This window comes from Pelecanus crispus, chromosome W (assembly GCF_030463565.1).
Source record: "Pelecanus crispus isolate bPelCri1 chromosome W, bPelCri1.pri, whole genome shotgun sequence".
NCBI lineage: Eukaryota > Metazoa > Chordata > Aves > Pelecaniformes > Pelecanidae > Pelecanus > Pelecanus crispus.
In genome coordinates, this window is record NC_134675.1 from 17,994,930 (window position 1) to 18,015,741 (window position 20,812).

Below are 20,812 nucleotides of genomic sequence, written 5' to 3' on the forward strand. Positions count from 1 at the left end.
CAGCTACCCCGGACAGCCTTGAAACAGGGTGGTATCATCACTGCTGGAATTCCAGCAACAAGCCAACCCGAATTGTGGCTCGGATGGAAATTTACTGGTGATTAAAGTCAATCATCTCACAATCCTATAAACGGCAGTCCTAAGTGAGGCCCTTTTGAGCTCTCCTGGACCGCCGCAGGCCGCACCAGCATCTCCCTTGAATCGAAATGTCTCTCAGAGTCAGCGAAAACTAGCAGATTCTGAAAGTCTGCTGCTACCAGAACTCCATTGCTGAAGATCGACAACAGAGCCTGGACTGCTGATATTCTTCACTCCTCGAGGCTCTGCTCTCGCCCGTTGAGAAATGCCAAGGCATTAGACGTGAGTATTTCACTAAACTCGAGGGGAATTTTTAACAGGTATACTATTTTCATATATGCATTTATAGTTGTAAGTGTGCCTGCATGAATCAATTTAAGTAGTTTTGTAGATGTATGATTTAATTTTAAAGGGAGTTTTTTATATTGCTGTACTATTCTTATAGCATTACTCTCCTACTAAACCGTTGACCAAGTCTGAGACTAAAAGCGGGCCCAGCCGCACCTAGGCTCCTCTCTGAGAAGGAGTTTAGAAAGCAAGGGGGTCCATTCTGAACCTCGTGACTCAACGGGAGGGTTTCCGTATCCCCTACATATGATTTCTTTCTCTCTTATATAATCCAATTTCCTTTATATATTTTTCCTATGTACTAGATATACATACATGCATATATATACATTATCCTTATCCATATAAACCGTTGACCAAGTCTGAGACTAGGACTAGACCTAGCCGCACCTAGGCTCCTCTCTGAGAAGGAGTTTAGAAAGCAAGGGGGTCTAGTCTAAACCTCACGACTCAACGGGAGGGCCCCCCCCCCCTTGCCTTTATTCCATATATACGCAATGCTTTTATAAATTATTTTAACTCGTTGTGATTTAATTCTCTTTTATGTGCTTCTATGTAGTAACAGAGTGAACCTTGCCATCTTCGAATCTGTAACTAAGTCACTGTTTTGCTCAATTTTGTCTAATCACTTTATTAATTGTTGATGATTGAGTGCTATTGAAAATATTATAATCAAATTCTGCAATTTGCTACAAGTAAATTCTAACAGTTACTAAATCAAACTGTGTAAAGTCACTCATTCATAGTGAATTGACGCAATCAGCAGGATTCACACACCTGCATTCGTGACAAATACCCAGCCAGTTCCTGAGCAGTGATCGCTGCCCCCAGCCAACCCCCCAGTTTATATACTGAGCATGACGTCATATGGTATGGAATGCCCCTTTGGTCAGTCTGGCTGTGCCCCCTCCCAGCTTCTTGTGCACCTGGCAGAGCATGGGAAGCTGAAAAGTCCTTCACTAGCATAAGCAGTCCTTAGCAACAGCTAAAACATCAGTGTGTTAGCAGCATTATTCTCATCCTAAATCCAAAACACAGCACTACACCAGCTACTAGGAAGAAAATTAACTCTATCCTAGCCAAAACCAGGACAAATAATTAACATGGTGCTCTTTGACTATTGTCATCTAGGAAGAGAGAGAGGCAGGTGAACACTGTTCCATTTACTTCTGTTTGCCATTAACTATATCCCAACCAAAACCAGGACAACTAGTCAAGGACTTTTCAGCTTCCCATGCTCTGCCAGGTGCACAAGAAGCTGGGAGGGGGCAGTGCCAGGACAGCTGACCCAAACTGGCCAAAGGGCTATTCCATGCCATATGATGTAATGCTCAGTTTATAAACTGGGGGGGTTGGCCGGGGGCAGTGATCACTGCTCAGTGACTGGCTGGGCATCAGTCAGCAGGTGGTGAGCAATTGCATTGTGCATCACTTGCTTTGTATATTTTTTTAATTATTATTATTATTATTATTACTACTTTCTCTTCCTCTGCTGTCCTATTAAACTGCCTTTATCTCAACCCACGGGTTTTACTTTTTTTCCGATTATCTCCCCCATCCCACTGGGGGGCGGGGGGGGGGGGGAGGGTGAGCGAGCAGTTGCATGGTGGTTAGTTGCCGACTGGGGTTAAACCACATTATTATAGGGTTGGAATTACCGCACTTCAAAGTGCACACAATAGCGTAAAGACTACTAAAAATAATTTTCTGGAGCATTGCAAAGCACTGACACATTGTCTAACTCTGCTTAAAATAAATGTTAAGGTCCATAATGTAGTTTTAATAACCACTGAAGAATTAGGGTTCTTGTTCAGAAAGACTACCTCAATAGCATCGCTCCCTTGGAGTACAGAAACAGGTTGAAGACTCCAAACACCTTGGTACAGCATTAGCATAGCATCAGCACACACTGCAGCCTTTAGATGGGTGCAGTGTTCCTTTGTTGCACTAGAAGCAGAGTGCCAGGTGGTGTGGAGAGGGTAGCAGCACCATTGTTTTGACAACAGTCAACACTTCCTTGTTTTGCTTAGCAACAACTAGGAGTCCCAAGAGCTGCTCTCCAAATCTATTTTTTTTTGAAAGAGCTAGCTGAGAGATCCTCAGCCACCCACAATAGGGCCAGGAGAAGGAGGGCTTCTGCAGCCTTCCTGTATACTTGCTGCAAGTCTGTGTCATTTCTCCACATAAATGTAATGTATTTGTAATAGTTCTTCCATTAATAGTTGTTATGATTAATAGACAAAACTGAAAATAAACAACCACCTGTGTAAAAACTGCAATGTTATAACTGCATGGTATCTTTATAATCAAATAAAGTCAGAGGAAATCCTTTTTTAGTGGAAAAAAGTTATTAGATAAAGAGGTGATACAGAAATTTTCATAAAGGATATGCATAGTAAGAAATGAAAGCTCAGTACATGGTACTGCAATGTGGCAATAAAATTCAAAATCTGACTAAAAATTATTTTATAGATATGAGAGTGAATAAATTTGGGGGGCTTTTTTTTAAAAACAACATACCTATATTAAGTGGCCAACAGAAAGTAACAGTTCTTTCATCAAAGTTCACATTTGCAGTTTTAACTTTAAAAAGAATGGAAATTTTTTTAATGTTCATATTGTAAAAAAAATATGCTTTGAAACATTGTTTTATATAAAACAGAGACATCATCTTATGAATAATTAAAATTTAAGCCTTATTTATTACACTTATGTGCTGTTTCAGCCATACCACTGACAATAATTCTCTGAAAGAATTGTTGGCTGAAGCATGTTCAACTATTATTGTTAACCACCAACAGTACAGAATGCTTTGATTCAGTAATAAATTATTAAATGTTTTCTAGCTATGAAAAAAGGTACAGAAAATGACCTTTGCATGATCATTTAATTTTTTACATGCATTGCTGAATGAATTGTAAAAAGCTAATTAATAATGACAATAACTGTACACAGAAGTATACAGACAGAAAAGACTAATACATTTTCTGAGGATCTGCAACTTAAGTTTGTATAATACTTCTCCAAAGAAAAAAACCCCATAAATTTAATCATAAATTTAATATTTCTTCCACTACTGCTTTCTTTTATAAAATCCTTAATATTTCCTCAGGAAATTTTATGAATTACGGGAGTGGATATAATCTTTTAGAAATTACAACTTGCACAATAAACTTTAATGAGTTTATGTACTTAATAGAAAGGCAAACTCATTCCATGGAAATGTAGTCTTTCTTCATAGTCATCACCAGCACAGAAAATTACAGAAACTACAATAAAGATCTTGGGTATTGCAATACCAACTTTTAAGCACTTTCTGCCCCAGGAGGAAATGTAGTATTCAAAGAAACACGTTGTGCTTGAGGACAATAAAGTACTTTAGAACAGAACTAAAACAGCCATTCTACTGAGAACTGAATTGCTTAGAGCCAGCCAAAATGAAGCACTAGGCACAGATATGTATTTAGCTCCTATCCTCTACAAGATTTAGGTACAGAAAACAAGCAGGGAAGTTCCTCCATCTCCTTAGGAAGGAGACCTGCTCAACTTTGGAGTTCAAACCATCGCCTCCTATTTCCCAAGAGAGTTAGAACCCTACCAATATACTACACTGAACAGGATCTACACTAAACTGAATAGGAACATATTTTTCATGTAGTAACTGAACCACTAACCCAGGGAGAAATAACAGATTCAGAGTAAGTAAAAAAGAAGCAGAAGTGATATGAATAAAGACATGGAAGAACTGGACCAAAGAGCTTGATCATCTCACCATGGAATAAAAAAAAAGAAGCAGTAGTAATTTGAATAAATATATGGAAGAACTGGACCACAGGACTCGATCATCTCACTATTGAATAAGTCGTCATTAATTCAAGATATGAGAGACTTCCAGAACATTAACTCTAGTGACTGAAAGGAAAGCTTGACTAAGAAATATACTTTGATTGCTGTTTGTACCCATCTTCTCACATGCACGGTGTGTATAAGGAAAATAAGTGATTTGAATATGATACCAATTTTATGCTTGTGCTGGTTTTGGCTGCGATAGAGTTAATTTTCTTCATAGTAGCTAGAAAGGGGCTATGTTTTGGATTTGTGCTGGAAACAGTATTGATAATACAGGGATGTTTTAGTTATTGCTGAGCAGTGCTTACAGGGAGTCAAGGCCTTTTCTGCCTCTCACACCACTCCACCAGTGAGCAATCTGGGGGTACACAACAAGTTGGGAGGGAACACAGCCGGGACAGCTGACCCCAACTGACCAAAGGGATATTCCACACCATATGACATCATGCTCAGCATATAAAGCTGGGGGAAGAAGAAGGAAGGGGGGGGACATTCGGAGTGATGGCGTTTTGTCTTCCCAAGTAACCGTAATGCATGATGGAGCCCTGCTTTTCTGGAGATGGCTGAACACCTGCCTGCCAATGGGAAGTAGTGAATGGATTCCTTGGTTTGCTTTGCTTGTGTGCGCAGCTTTTGCTTTACCTATTAAGATGTCTTTATCTCAACCCACGAGTTTTCTCTCTTTTACTCTTCTGATTCTCTCTCCCATCCCGCTGGAGGGGAGTGAACAAGCGGCTGTGTGGTGCTTAGTTGCCGACTGGGGTTAAACCATGACAATGCTATATCTGGCAGATACATAGTTGAAGGCTATTGCTGATAACTTCGGTGAAAAACTGGCACTGGGAATGTTTATTAATTGATTACTTTTAAGATTCAAACTTTTATTATAGCATACTCCTAGTAATTAATCTTGAATTTTGTTTACATTATTTTTAAAAATAAGCTGGTTCTTAATTTGTTTGTAAACCACTTCAACAAGGGAAAAATCAATTTACTTCTCAAGTAAAACAGTGAAACTGTGTACAAAACATTATCAATGCGCAAAGCAATTAACAGAAAAAAGAAAAATATTTCTGCTACTTTCAATTAGAATCATATATGTTTTACTTGTAGATACAGCTGGAACAAAATTTTCATACAGAAATAATATTTTCAAAAAATGAATTATTTTCATTAAGAGAAGATGGTGGATAAGGAAAGGGGAAAATAATACAAACAACAAATATATTCAAATTCTTTGAAACACGAAGCTGCATCTTTTCTCCTGTATTGCTACAGGGTTGGTTTGGAAACTAAAAATAAATTATGGACAACTGCATTCAACATATGCAGTCAAATACTGGAAAAGAAGATCAGTCATAAACGCTTCCTACCTTGTTACAATCGTCTTCAATTTCTTGAACATCCCAGAATGCTCCTATTGGTGTGTGTTGTGAATCTGATTTTGGCTTTTCCTAAGGTTAACCAACTAGTTGGGAATGCCACACAGGTGCCCTGAGGTATTCTGATCATGGGTGGCAAGGTGCGTGGGAGAATTTGAGCAGGTGCCTAGACCAGTTTTCACCTCCAGTAAGTTTGCAGATGACACCAAACTGGGTGGGAGTGTCGATCTGCTCGAGGGTAAGATGGCGCTGCAGAGGGACCTGGACAGGCTGGAACGATGGGCTGAGGCCAACTGTATAAGGTTCAACAAGGCCAAGTGCTGGGTCCTGCACTTGGGTCACAACAACCCCATGCAACGCTACGGGCTTGGGGAGGAGTGGCTGGAAAGCTGCCTGGCCGAAAAGGACCTGGGGGTGCTGGTTGACAGCCGGCTGAACATGAGCCAGCAGTGTGCCCAAGTGGCCAAGAAGGCCAACAGCATCCTGGCTTGTATCAGGAATAGTGTGGCCAGCAGGAGCAGGGAAGTGATCGTCTCCCTGTACTCGGCACTGGTGAGGCCGCACCTGGAATACTGTGTCCATTTTTGGGCCCCTCAACACAAGAAAGACATTGAGGTGCTGGAGCATGTCCAGAGAAGGGCAACAAGGCTGGTGAAGGGTCTGGAGAACAAGTCTTATGAGGAGCGGCTGAGGGAACTGGGGTTGTTTAGCCTGGAGAAGAGGAGGCTGAGGGGAGACCTTATCGCTCTCTACAACTGCCTGAAAGGAGGTTGTAGTGAGGTGGGTGTTGATCTCTTCTCCCAAGTAACTAGCAACAGGACGAGAGGAAATGGGCTCAAGCTGCGCCAGGGGAGGTTTAGATTGGATATTAGGAAAAATGTCTTCACGGAAATGGTAGTCAAGCATTGGAACAGGCTGCCCAGAGAGGTGGTGGAGTCACCATCCCTGGAAGTGTTCAAAAAACGGGTAGACGTGGCACTTTGGGACATGGTTTAGTAGGCATGCTGATGTTGGGTTGATGATTGGAATGATGATCTTGGAGGTCCTTTCCAATCTTAATGATTCCTAGTTTTTAGTTTCATTAAAAAACAATCCAGCCACCAAGCCAGGCAACATGAAATTGCTACTCTACCCTTAATTGGTTTAGTGGTGGACTTGGTAGTGTTAGGTTAATGGTTGGACTGGATGATCTTAAAGGTCTTTTCCAACCTAAACAATTCTATGATTCTATGATTCTAAAATAAGTTTGTTAAAATAATATTGGAAATACATATTTTGATTTATTAACCTGTGTGTTCCGTAAAAGTAAGCAGTGTTCCCGAAGATATTATTTGACTACTTGGTTGTGTTTTGAAACTGCAACTTTCTTCAGGATATGTTTATTAAAAATTTTGTTTATGCCTTTAAGGAAAGTGGCAGCTCTCTATGATAAACTTCTGTGATAATCTGTGATAATAATAAACAATTTTTGTGATTCTGAAATTTAAAAGGTAAACAGAAGGGAAAGGCCTTTCCTCCCCATGTGTACCACAATATGTGTAACCCAGGCTGTGTGCACTGGCAAACTCTATGGTACTAAGAAAACAGAAAATTAGATTGCAGTTCTATTTCCTGGCTTTAGACCCACATGACATATTTGCATTCAGCTTTCTAAATTTATCATAATGAAACCCTCCTATGGTAACACATTGATACATACATGTTCTCTTTGAAATGTATTCTTTGAATCACAAATTATTATCTTTTCAAATATACCTTAAAAACAAACAACAAAAAACCTTATGAAGACAGAAGTTAGGGGAATTAAAAAAGGATATTAATCATTATCATAAGTTCTTTTAGCACAATCACTATACAGTTCGTCCACAAGCCATCATGGATATAATAAAGTTATTTGAAAGACAGCACTCGATGTAATGAGTAGTAATGTAAATGAGTCTTTAAAGTTTACTCTAAATAGCAGAAAAATATCTGTTCCTATTCAATGCTTAATGTCAGTGTCTCTCACAGGTATGTTGAGGCCATACTCTCATCTATAGTAACTAGAACAGTATTAATTAAGGCAGACGAGCAACAAAATGCTTTTTACAGAGTTTAAAGGGGAGGGGGAGGGGAAATAGCACTTCTCAAAAATAATTGTTTCTAAAATTGTTTATATTTTGCAGGTGTCACATTACCATTTAATGAATAAATACAGTAATCTTTTTCAGTAATCATAATTACCAAGTAAGACATTACACAATACACTTCCAATATAGTTTAGTTGTTTAGTTGTTTAGTTATTTAGTTATTTCTTTTCCCCTTGATTTTATTTTCTAAGAAAACATGAGATCTAAATAGTCCCTTGTCATCAAACATTGATCCAACAGTTAAAGAAATGAGTAAATACTACAACATTTATGAGGATAGTGAAAATCACTAATGCTATTAATTGCTTTGATTTGTATGCCATTATTTTCTTAACAAATAGAGTCAAGCTAAAATGCATTCTACCATGACAGAATGCTGGGACTTTAATTATATTTTTCCCCATGTTGCTTACAATACTTTTCTGGGATTTCCCATAAGGAATATTCTACAGTTTTACATAGCAAGTATGGGGTTTTTTGCTTCAGTCTTACTTACATATTATGATCTAGCAGAAGTGTTTCAATTAATTTGTTCTTCAGAATAATTTATAAACAGTGTAAGATAACAATTTTATTTAAGTATTCTTAAATTTTCAAACAAAAAACCTAGTAAAAACATATAAATGATGCTTACAATAATACTATAATATTTTATAAATAGGTTTTAAACTTATTCTTGTTGGAAGAATATGTTTAAAGATAAATCTACTTCTTGACTGGCAGCATGTAGAACAATTCATTTTTGATAAAAACCTAACAGAAATGATGTTCAGCTCTCATTAGAACTGTGCTAAGTATGAAATGGGCTGATTTTGTAAGTTAAGTAGCCCAGAGTTTAGCCACAAATGTTAAAAAAGCAAACCAGAAGTCATCAGTATTATAAATGAAAATGTTATTTTATAATTTCCTCTGGAAAGGGAATTATCATCATGTTTCTGTCTCATATTTCAGCCATAAGATTGATAGTAGCAGGGTTATATACTGTGATATTTAGAGAGAATGGATTTTTTTTATTTTTGAAAGAACAATTTACATTCCCTTTGACACACACTGAGTTAAGCAGCTCCAGAACAGAGTCAAGCTGGAGAAGAAACAACAAAAAGGAAATAAGGTACCCCAAAAGCATAAGGCCTGATCATCTTCAATATTGCAGAGAAAGCAGTCAAGACAATAATGTTTCAATATACAGAACTCCAGCTTCTCTCCCTTGATCATCTGAGATATCAGTGGATTTCCCTGAAACACACCTGAACATATTGGCTATGCAAGTATCTTAAAATTTCAGGGAGGACTTAAGATGCATAGATTGCCATGATTCATTGACACTAAAATTCATTGCCATTATTAAACACCACTATACATTTAACCTGCTAACAGTTCAAGCGATCAAAATTACAATACTGAAAATAAATATCTTCCTTACCTGTGTATACAGTTTTTAGATTCAAGATATGCCATACCAGAAGCAGCATCCAATGAAAATTTCACTAACTGTTTGGTTTTTAGCTCATCCTTCTTTTTTCTTAAAAAGGACAGGAAATCTCCTCCTAGAGAAACAGACAGACAGACAGACAGACAATGAGACAAGAGAGAGAAATGTCAGTATTGTATCTATTTGTGGTGGTACATCCCCCCCCTCTGTTTTTCTGTTCTGTTTTTCCCCTTCACTTCGGCCGCTTTACAATCTCAGGAATTCCAGGCCGCAGCTTTTGTGTAGTGAGTTGGTCAGTTAAGCGCCCCTTAATTGTACCAGAAACTCCTACATGGCTGGAGCAGAGAGCGTCTCTGTTCTTATCAAGATTCATATTATGGCTAACGAGGGGAATGAAAACAAACAGCTACCCTGGACAGCCTTGAAACAGGGTGGTATCATCACTGCTGGAATTCCAGCAACAAGTCGACCCAAATTGTGGCTCGGATGGAAATTTACTGGTGATTAAAGTCAATCATCTCACAATCCTATAAACGGCAGTCCTAAGTGAGGCCCTTTTGAGCTCTCCTGGACTGCTGTGGGCCGCACCAGCATCTCCCTCTGATCGAAATGTCTCTCAGAATCAGCGAAAACTAGCAGATTCCGAAAGTCTGCTGCCACCAGAACTCCATTGCTGAAGATCGACAACAGAGCCTGGACTGCTGATATTCTTCACTCCTCGAGGCTCTACTCCCGCCTGTTGAGAAATGCCAAGGCATTAGACGTGAGTATTTCACTAAACTCGAGGGGAATTTTTAACAGGTATACTATTTTCATATATGCATTTATAGTTGTAAGTGTGCCTGCATGAATCAATTTAAGTAGTTTTGTAGATGTATGATTTAATTTTAAAGGGAGTTTTTTATATTGCTGTACTATTCTTATAGCATTACTCTCCTACTAAACCGTTGACCAAGTCTGAGACTAAAAGCGGGCCCAGCCGCACCTAGGCTCCTCTCTGAGAAGGAGTTTAGAAAGCAAGGGGGTCCATTCTGAACCTCATGACTCAACGGGAGGGTCCCCCTTATTCCATATATATGCAATCACTTTATGAATCATTCTAACTCATTGTGATTTAATTTTCTTTTATGTGCTTCCATGTAGTGAGTGAACCTTGCCATCTTCGAATCTGTCACTAAGTCACTGTTTTGATCAATTTTGTCTAATCACTTTATTAATCATTGATGATTGAGTGCTATTAAAAATATTATAATCAAATTCTGCGATTTGCTACAAGTAAATTCTAACAGTTACTAAATCAAACTGTGTGAAGTCACTCATTCATAGTGAATTGACATAATCAGCAGGATTCACAGACCTGCATTTGTGACACTATTATTAGGGATGCAAGACCATACAAAATGCAGCTATCGGCTATTCTCCCCAACCTATCAGTCTGAAGTTAGTTTAAGAAAAAGGAAGGAATGCACTATCACCAGATGTGGTTTCCTTAAGCTCCCTTAAATATTAAGTGCTTAAAAGTGAAAACTGCACAAAGCATGACAGAAGTTAAGCAAAACCTGTGTTTTTGTTATATCAAAAATCTTCACTAGTATACATTAAATACACATTTATATGAAAAATATTGACAAAACAAATGATAATTTGTGATAAATATAGTTCTCTAATAACAGAATGGTTGCTGGAAGGGTCTATTAAAATTGTGAATAAAGTAATTAGTTTTTACTTGTAGGTTTAGATACATTATAGTAATCAACGTAATTGATTCGTAGTGGTGTTTCTCAAACTCTACACTGAAGCCTTTGGAAAGGTTACAAAGTGTTTTACTTCTTGAGCAATATTAACTGCCTATTTCATGCTAGAAATTAAAGGCAAAAAATGATTACTGTGACTTCAGAGCCTTCTGCCTTAGAGGAACAAAGTTACTACCATCTTGTCTGAGAAGGGGAAGGTGTCAACATAAAGGATTCCCAAAAGGGAATCTGCATTTGCAAAAGAGTTTCAGAAAAAGCGATTTAGGACAAAGATAAACATGGGACACATTATATGAACGCTGCAATGCCAAAAAAAATCGCAGTATAGATTTCCATGTCACAACAATTACTTGCTAATTTATAGCCAGCCATTGCTCCACTCTTTGTTTCTTTTCGCTTTGCACTGAAATAACCACAACAATCCTCTCTCATAAGCTATACTGGATGACACAGTCTGAGAGGTTATTGACCCAGTCTAGTAACTGACTGTCATGGTTTAGCCCCAGCCAGCAACTAAGCACCCGCAGCCGCTCGCTCACTCCCCCAACCCGATGGGATATGGGGAGAGAATCAGAGGAGTAAGAGTGAGAAACACTCCTGGGTTGAGATAAGAACAGTTTAATAACTGAAATAAAGTAAAATGGTAATGATAATAATAACAATATAATAATGATAATAATAATAATATACAAAGCAAGTGATGCACAATGCAATTGCCCCAGATGGGTTTGCCTCTGCGCTGCCAGTTGCTCTGCTTCCATTGCTGCAACCGCCCCCACAGGGCATTTGCCACCATCCATGAGTCAGTATAGAGATAAAGGACTGGCCACTTTTCTCGTTCAGCAATATCTAAAGCCAGCTGGATGGCTTTCACCTCTGCAAACTGACTCAACTCCCCTTCTCCTTCAGCAGCTTCTGCAACTTGTCATACATGACTCCATACAGCAGCCCTCCACCTCCGATGTTTTCCCACAAGACGACAGGACCCATCAGTGAACAGGGCATATTGCTTATCATTTTCTGGCAGTTTATTATACACTGGGGCCTCCTCAGCACGTGTCACCTCCTCCTCTGGTGACATCCTGAAATTTTTGCCTTCTGTCCAGTCCATGATCATTTCCAAGATTCCTGGGCGACTGGGGTTTCCTATTCAATCCCGCTGTGTGATTAGTGCAACCCACTTACTCCAGGTAGCATCAGTTGCATGATGTGTACAGGGGACCCTCCCTTTGAACATCCAGCCCAGCACTGGCAGTCGGGGTGCCAGCAGGAGATGTGCTTCAGTACCGACCACTTCCGAAGCAGCTCGAACCCCTTCATATGCTGCCAATATCTCTCCTTCTCAGTTGGAGTATAGCGGGCCTCAGATCCTCTGTATCCCCGACTCCAAAACCCTAGGGGTCGACCTCGAGTCTCCCCTGGTACTTTCTGCCAGAGGCTCCAGGTAGGGCCATTCTCCCCGGCTGTGGTATAGAGCACATTTTTAATATCCTGCCCTGCCCGGACTGGCCCAAGGGCTACTGCATGAACTATCTCCCATTTAATTTGTTCAAAGGCTTGTTGTTGCTCAGGGCCCCATTTGAATTCGTTCTTCTTCTGGGTCACTTGATAGAGAGGGCTTACGATCTGGCTGTAATTTGGAATATGCATTCTCCAAAAACCCACAACGCCTAAGAAAGCTTGTGTTTCCTTTTTGCTAGTTGGTGGAGACATGGCTGTTATTTTGTTGATCACATCCATTGGGATATGACAACGTCCATCTTGCCATTTTATTCCTAAGAACTGGATCTCCTGTGCAGGTCCCTTGACCTGACTCTGTTTTATGGCAAAACCAGCATTCAGAAGGATTTGGACTATTTTCTTTCCCTTCTCAAAAACTTCTGCTGTGTTGCCCCACACAATGATGTCAGCAATGTACTGCAGATGTTCTGGAGCTTCACCCTGTTCCCATGCCGTCTGGATCAGTCCATGGCAAATGGTGGGGCTGTGTTTCCACCCCTGGGGCAGTCAGTTCCAGGTGTACTGAACACCCCTCCAGGTAAAAGCAAACTGTAGCCTGCACTGTGCTGCCAAAGGGATGGAGAAAAATGCATTAGCGATAGCAGTTGTGGCATACCACTTGGCTGCCTTTGACTCCAGTTCGTATTGGAGTTCTAGCATGTCTGGCACGGCAGCACTCAGCGGCGGCATGACTTCGTTCAGGCCACGATAGTCTACTGTTAGTCTCCACTCCCCATTAGACTTTCGCACTGACCATATGGGACTGTTAAAGGGTGAGCGAGTCTTGCTGACCACTCCCTGGCTCTCCAGTCGATGAATCAGCTTATGGATGGGAATCAGGGGGTCTCGGTTGGTGCGATATTGCCGCCTGTGCACTGTTGTGGTAGTGATCGGCACCTGTTGTTCTTCGACCCTCAGCAACCCCACAACAGAAGGGTCCTCTGAGAGACCAGGCAAGGTGGACAGCTGTTTCATTTCCTCCGTCTCCAAGGCAGCTATACCAAAAGCCCACTTATACCCTTTTGGGTCCTTGAAATACCCTCTCCTGAGGTAGTCTATGCCAAGGATGCACGGAGCATCTGGGCCAGTCACAATGGGGTGCTTTTGCCACTCAATCCCAGTTAGGCTCACTTCGGCCTCCAGTACAGTTAGCTGTTGGGATCCCCCTGTCACTCCAGAAATACAGATGGGTTCTGCCCCTCTATAGCTTGATGGCATTAGGGTACATGGTGCACCGGTGTCCACTAGAGCCTTGTACTCCTGTGGGTCTGATGTGCCAGGCCATCGAATCTACACCGTCCAGGAAACCCGGTTGTCCCTTTCCTCCACCTGGCTGGAGGCAGGGCCCCTCTAGTCCCGGTCATAGGATTTGCTCTTCACTCCTTGTAAATGTGAATCAAAGAACGGAAGTAAAATTAGCCCTCTTCCTCTGTCTGGGGAACTGCTCACTGGAAACCCGAGCTGCAATTTTCCTGGGAGAACCGCCTTTTGTAATAGTTTTTCCTTGCAACTCCCGCACCTGTGCCTCTAGGGTCGAGGTGGATTTTCCATCCCACTTCCTCATGTCCTCTCCATGGTCATGCAGGTAAAACCACAGGATGCCCCATGGTGTGTATCCTCTATATCCTCTCTCTTGAGCATAAGGACGTTGACTCCTAATGGCTGAGATAGTGGTCCGTACAGGTGGGGAGTAGGACAGATCCTCTCTGAGTTGCTGGAACTCTCGGCACAGTTTTTCCACAGCCACGACACAGGCCCGTAGGGAGAAAGGGGTACTTTCTTTGTATTCCCGGAGTCGTCTAGCCACTTCATCCACCTTTGGTGCCTCATCTTTCCAGGCCAGTATTGCCAACGAGTTGGCATACGATGCTGGTGCGCTCTGTACCACCTTCCGCCACATGGGTCGTGTACACCTGACTTCATCTGGATCTTTGGGTAACTGCTCATCATTCAGGTCACTATAAATCACCTCCAGCATGCCTAATTCCCTCAGGTACTAGATACCTTTCTCTGCCTTGGTCCATTTGCCTGGGCGGTATATAACATCCTCCTTGAAGGGATACCTTTCCTTCATGCATGACAGTAGTCGCCTCCACAGGCTGAGGATTTGTGCCCCTTTTCCAATTGCTTTGTCAATGCCCCCTTCCCTAGAAAGGGATCCCAGCTGCTTGGCTTCCTTACCCTCTAATTCCAGGCTACTGGCCCTGTTATCCCAGCATCAGAGCAGCCAGGTGACAATGGGCTCGCCTGGATGACGACCGAAATCTTTTCGCATATCTTGCAGCTCACTCAGGGATAGGGATTGGGTGGTTACCATCTCCTTTATGGGTTCTTCCTCCTCTGGTTCTCGTGATGGCCCTGGTTCATCTTCATCCCTTACTAAACGAGCCGATTTCCTCGTGTATTTTTTCTTCTGTATAGGGGCAACTGATACTGGCACGGGTTGGTTCTCTGCTTTAGCCACGGTGCCTGTCACTGGGGTTGGAGTGGCTGCAGTACCTGTGGTGGGGGTTGGAGTGGCCGCCGTGCCTGTGGTGAGGGTTTGAGGATCCGCAGTACCTGTCACTGGGGTTGGAGTAGCCACAGTGCCCGTGGCTGTTGTTTGAGTAGCCGCAGTGCTCGTGGCTGTGGTTGGAGTAGCCGCAGTGCCTGTGGTGGGGGTTTGACAAGGTGCAGTGCCTGTGGTGGGGGTTTGAGTAGCCACAGTGCTTGTTCTTTTGTCATCATATCCAGAGACCTTCTCTTTCTTTTGAGGGTACTGAATAGTGTTAAACAAAGCTCGATAGGCATGGGCCAGCCCCCAGCATGTTGCAATGATTTGTGTCTCTCTGGAGTTACCAGGGTGACAACATACTTTTTGCAAATACTTTACTAATTCTTCAGGATTCTGCACTTGTTCAGGGGTGAAGTTCCAAAACACAGGAGGTGCCCACTGTCCTAGGTACTTGCCCATACTATCCCACGCACCCTGCCACTCTTAACTATCCAGCCTTGGTGCAGATCTCTGGATGATATTCTTAAACTGCTTACTAACCTTTGTCAAAACCAAAACAATATTCCCAAAAAGTATCAATAGATGTATCTTAACTGCTCAAGGATGTTCAGGATACTGAAAAGCTGTTGTAATGAAGGAGGAAACATCATAGAAGAAGGTAGTGAAGGTGCCATTCTGTATTTCCTCCACAACAAGCCTCTCGGAGTAAGAAGTATAATTGCTAATTCTCTCCATGAGGTAGTACGCGAAGTACAGTAATGACTTGTGTATGAAACCCAAACACCAAAGAATGCTCAAGGTCAGGGTTTTGATATGGAGCCTCTCAAGCAAAAGATCATGAATCACTGCAGAGCATAGCACACTACACAAACTGACAACAAGCTTTAACGCATGCTGCAAAAAAAAGAACATGGCACAGATCAGATGAACTAATATCGTGACCAGCAACTGTTAACAGACTCCTTAATACACTCTGGTTACTCTGTTATTATCTCAAACCCTTCGAGCCCCACGCTGGGCGCCAAAAAGGACTGTCGTGGTTTAGCCCCAGCCAGCACCTAAGCACCACGCAGCTGCTCGCTCACTCTCCCTGCCCCAATGGGGTGGGGGAGAGAATCAAAGGAGTAAGAGTGAGAAACACTCCTGGGTTGAGATAAGAACAGTTTAATAACCGAAATAAAGTAAAATAGCAATTATAATAATAATGATAATAATAATAATGATATACAAAGCAAGTGATGCACAATGCAATTGCTCACCACCCGCCGACCGATACTCAGACAGTTCCCGAGCAGCGGTCACTGCTCCCCAGCCAACTCTCTCCCCAGTTTATATACTGAGCATGACGTCATATGGTATGGAATAGCCCTTTGGCCAGTTTGGATCAACTGTTCTGGCTGTGTCCCCTCCCAGTTTCTTGTGCACCTGGCAGAGCATGGGAAGCTGAAAAGTCCTTGACTAGCATAAGCAGTACTTAGCAACAACTAAAACATCAGCGTGTTATCAACATTCTCCTCATCCTAAATCCAAAACACAGCACTATGCCTGCTACTAGGAAGAAAATTAACTCTATCCCAGCTGAAACCAGGACACATCACTACAAGTAGAAATCAACTAGCAGTTTGGGGTTTACAAAAGGATAAATAACAGGGCTGGAGTGTCTGCCTAATACAATAGGATTATTTGATTCTCTGCATATATGGCCCACTTCACACTCTCCTTCCCAAATCCTCTTGTAACCCTCCCATATGCAAACAGACCCCATTTCTTCTTCCTCCCCTTTCTTTACTCATACATTCATATGTGGCTCTGCCTTCCTCCTATTTGCTGCCTGATTTCCATCTGTGAGGATACTAAGAGAACAGGGAGAACAGTCTGATTCCTCTGTTGGGGAACAGATGATGATGATTAAAAATTCCTTTCAGATCAGAGCTGCTCTTTCTGATGGAACAAAACCAAAGCCCTGCTATACAGTCTTTTTTTATTGTAATATTTGAGAACAGAATTTGATTTTTATCTTTTCAAATATTTTAGGCTTTCATGAAAATTTATTTTGTATCAAGCCTACAAAAATAAATGTATATTTCATCCATCAGCAAGCAGACAAAACAACTAGACAGTCTTTTGGAGATTTGAATGAAACCAACCAAACATAAAAATTTAGCCAAAGCATTTTCATAGCTGCAAGAACTTTTGTATGCAATGCTGTTTCTTTAGTTTTATTTATTGGTATTCCTTCATATTATTACTTTTTGCTTTGCCTAAAAACAACTTTTAAATAAAAATATTAATGTGTTTTCATTTGGAGAAAAATGTTCATTGCTTTAGACTAAAAAAAAAATTCTTCTACATGTATGTGCTGTTTCACATGGATCTTCCTTACTTTTTTATCAAAAGTCTTTTTCAAGGATATTGATTTTATTAATTTTTTTTAAATAATATAGTCCAACTGTAGGAATTAATGTAACAAAACTCAGTGGAAGACTTCATGAAAGGGGAACGTGATTTTCATTTTAATTCATTTCTTAAATAAGTTGTATCTACAAACTCATATTCACAGAGGACAAAAGATGCTGGCTGTTGAGTTCTTGCTATGATTTCTGGGTTCCTCTTAACTAGTGATGACAGACTGGTTTTTGGACAGGCCTTTATGCCCTTTGGGAGTCAGTAGTTGCTGTGGTGGGATCATTGGCTTCAGACTCTAGCTTATTTGACCCACCTTAAATCTTAGGCAAGTTTGCTGACCTTTGTCAATATTTTCCTCATTTTGAATATATTATGGCTACAGTGCATCTTTCTGTTAACAGGAAGAGCAACAGCAAATATGTGTTGTAACCTTGTTGTCATCCAATTTTATTGGCAAGCAGATCTTGTGCTGATGAGTCATCTGTGTTGTGGTCTCATCACAAGTTTTCTGCTAACAAGTCATCTACACTGTGGTCCTGGTGCAAGCAATATCTTCTCAGAGTTTACCTGTTTTATTGCTGCTAATCATGTCCATGGCACTCAGTGCATGCCATTCTTTCAGCTCTTGATCTCTTCTTCTATCTTCTGCTTTTACAAGTATGCATTTCCATTCATACTTCATCAATACCAATGTTAATATTACTATTGCAAAACTTTACATGATTATAGCAACTTTTATTTGGTTTGCTTAGCAGGAGAAGTTAAGTTTTAGCTGGGTTTTGCAACAGTAATACAATTATTTATCTCTGTAGGTAGCTGAAAAAAAATGGGATTTATTTACAGTTTCTGTTGCTACTTAACTTATGTTAAAAAAAATTGTGGAAGTATTGCATTACACACAAATGATACATTACTTGAAAAGTGAAAATGAACTATGTTGAGGAAAGTGACAACTTCAGCATTTCTAAAGTCTTACATTTTTATAGTTTGCCAAATAGCTGCTTACTTTTTAAAAAAAGTATTTTCTAGAATTGCTACAGATGCATTTTTTATATTTAAAATTCATAGTGTTAAGTATCTGTGTTTGGGTGTATTCTGTTGATAATGCATAATGTTTTAAGGTACAAGGCAATAAAGAAAATGCAAATTTCTTGACTTCAGACAGTCTGTATGAATCCTCAAATTTATAAATACTTAGAAGCGCATATAAAAATTATTTTAATATTATTATTAAAGCTTATAAAACAGGTATGAATATTGAATCATGGAGCTTGTCTGTGTTAGGTGACCATTCAGTGGTACTGCCAGAAGGATGCTGAGTCCAGGTGATTACCGTCTGTAAGAGGAATGAAGTGGACTCTTTAAACAAATTTCTGCTTAATATGGTCATTATTTTAAAAAGGAAATTCTCCCACGTTTTTATCTATATATATATTTCAATATATAAATATATTTCCCATCATAATTTCATAAATATATTTTAATTATGTTCAGTATAAATGCTGGTATTAGAATAATGCCAAGACTGTCTAGAACAAATGGATAGGTACCATTTTAGGCACCAGCTCAAGAGAACACTGAAGTACATATTTACAGTTGATCATAAATGCCTTAAGTTAGAGATTACCATAATTAAATATTTTGTAAACTGATTTAGCATATTTCATTGCTTTTTTCTGTTTTTTTGTTGTGTTCTCATACATCATAGAAAGGTTTTCGCTCTTGGAAAACAGTAGATTCATTTTGCTTTCCACATTAGGTAAAAAAAAAAAAAATTACATGAAGTATAGCATAAACTTTATGCTATAAAGTATGGGCATGACAAGGAGATGCTGACATGGTATTTTTGCTCTCTCAAAATTTCTGCATGTAAAGAGAAATATTTCACACTCTGCATGTAAAGAGAAATATTTCACATATTTCCCATGTGGCTGAAGTTTGTATGGAGTGCACCATCATCATATGCCAACTCATTGGCAGTAATGACATGGAAAGATGAAGAGGGACAAATGGTGGATGAATTGGCTGCTCAGCTTTGGCAATATGAAGAAAGTGTCTCTTCCTCCCTCGTCTCAGCTGTGGAGAAACTGGTTCAGCAACTCAAAGAGGATAGGTCCTACTCTCCACGTATACAGACCAGTATCTCAGCTATTAGGAGTAAGCATTCCTCTGCTCAAGAGGGAGGATATAGGGGGTACACACCACGGGGCGCCCTGTGGTTTTACCTGTGTGATCACAGAGAGGACATGAAGAAGTGGGATGGAAAACCTACTTTGACCCTAGAGGCACAGGTACATGAGTTGCAAGGAAAAACAATCACAAAAGGGGGTTCTTCCAGGAAAATTGCTGCTCCAGTTTCCAGTGGGCAGTTCCCCAGACAGAGTAAGAGGGCTGATCTTACTCCTGATTTTAATGGACTTCTGACTCGTATTTACAAGAAGTGAGTAGCGAATACTATGACCAGGACTAGAGGGGCCCTGCCTCCAGCCAGGCGGAGGAAAGGGACAACCAGATTTACTGGACTGTGTGGATTCGATGGCTTGGCACATAGGACCCACAGGAGTAGAAGGCTCTAGTGGACACCGGTGCACAGTGTACCCTAATGCCATCAAACTATACAGGGGCAGAACCCATCTGCATTTCTGGAGTGACAGGGTGTGGTGGTGCATCCCCCCCCGCTTTTCTCTCTTCAATGGCTTTATCACCTCAGGATCTCTGGCCAGACCGTGACCACTGTGTAGTGAGTTGCTCAGTTAGGTGCCCCTTAATTGTACCAGAACTCCTACTTGGTTGAAGCGGGGAGTGAGAACAACCAGTTACCTGGCAGCCTTGAAACAAGAGCAGTACCATGGTTACTGGAATTCCAGTAATTACCAACCCGGATCGCAGCTCAGATGGATGACTAAAGCCAATCATCTCACAATCCTATAAAACAGCAGTCCTAAGTGAGGCCCTTTGAGCTCTCCTGGACTGCAGCGGGCTGTACCAGCATCTCCCTCTGAGTGGGACACCTCTCAGAGCTAGCAAACTCTTAAAGTTTGCTAAAATCGGAGGCCCATTGTCGAAGACTGACAGTGGAGCCTGGGCTGAAACCCTTCACTCCTCGAGGCTCAGCCCTCGCCCATTGAGAAATGCCAAGGCATTCAATGTGAATATTTCACTGAAATCAAGGGGAATTTTTAACAGGTGTACCTTTTTATATATATATGTATTCATGTCTGTGGGTATGCATGTGTGAATCAGTTTTAGTAGTCTGTAGATGTATGATTTAATTATAAAGTGAGTCTTATGCTGCTGCATTATCCTTATTCAGATAACCTGTTGACCAAGTCTGCAACTAAGATTGGACCTAGCCGCAGCTAGACTCCTCTCTGAGAAGGAGTTCAGAAAGCAAGGGGGGTCTATTCTGAACCTCGTGTCTCAATGGGAGGGTCCTCCTT

At 40.9% G+C, this 20,812-nt stretch overlaps 1 protein-coding gene across 2 annotated transcripts in view; it reads right to left on the reverse strand.

Annotated features, from left to right (window-relative positions):
- Positions 1-20,812, reverse strand: part of LOC142596461 (tyrosine-protein kinase Fer-like) — a 187,981-nt gene that overhangs the window by 33,242 nt on the left and 133,927 nt on the right. For both annotated transcript variants that reach the window (XM_075725571.1, XM_075725572.1), the window contains one exon: positions 9,210-9,333. In XM_075725571.1, the coding sequence (XP_075581686.1) occupies positions 9,210-9,333 (124 nt within the window). The remainder of the gene's footprint in view (positions 1-9,209; positions 9,334-20,812) is intronic.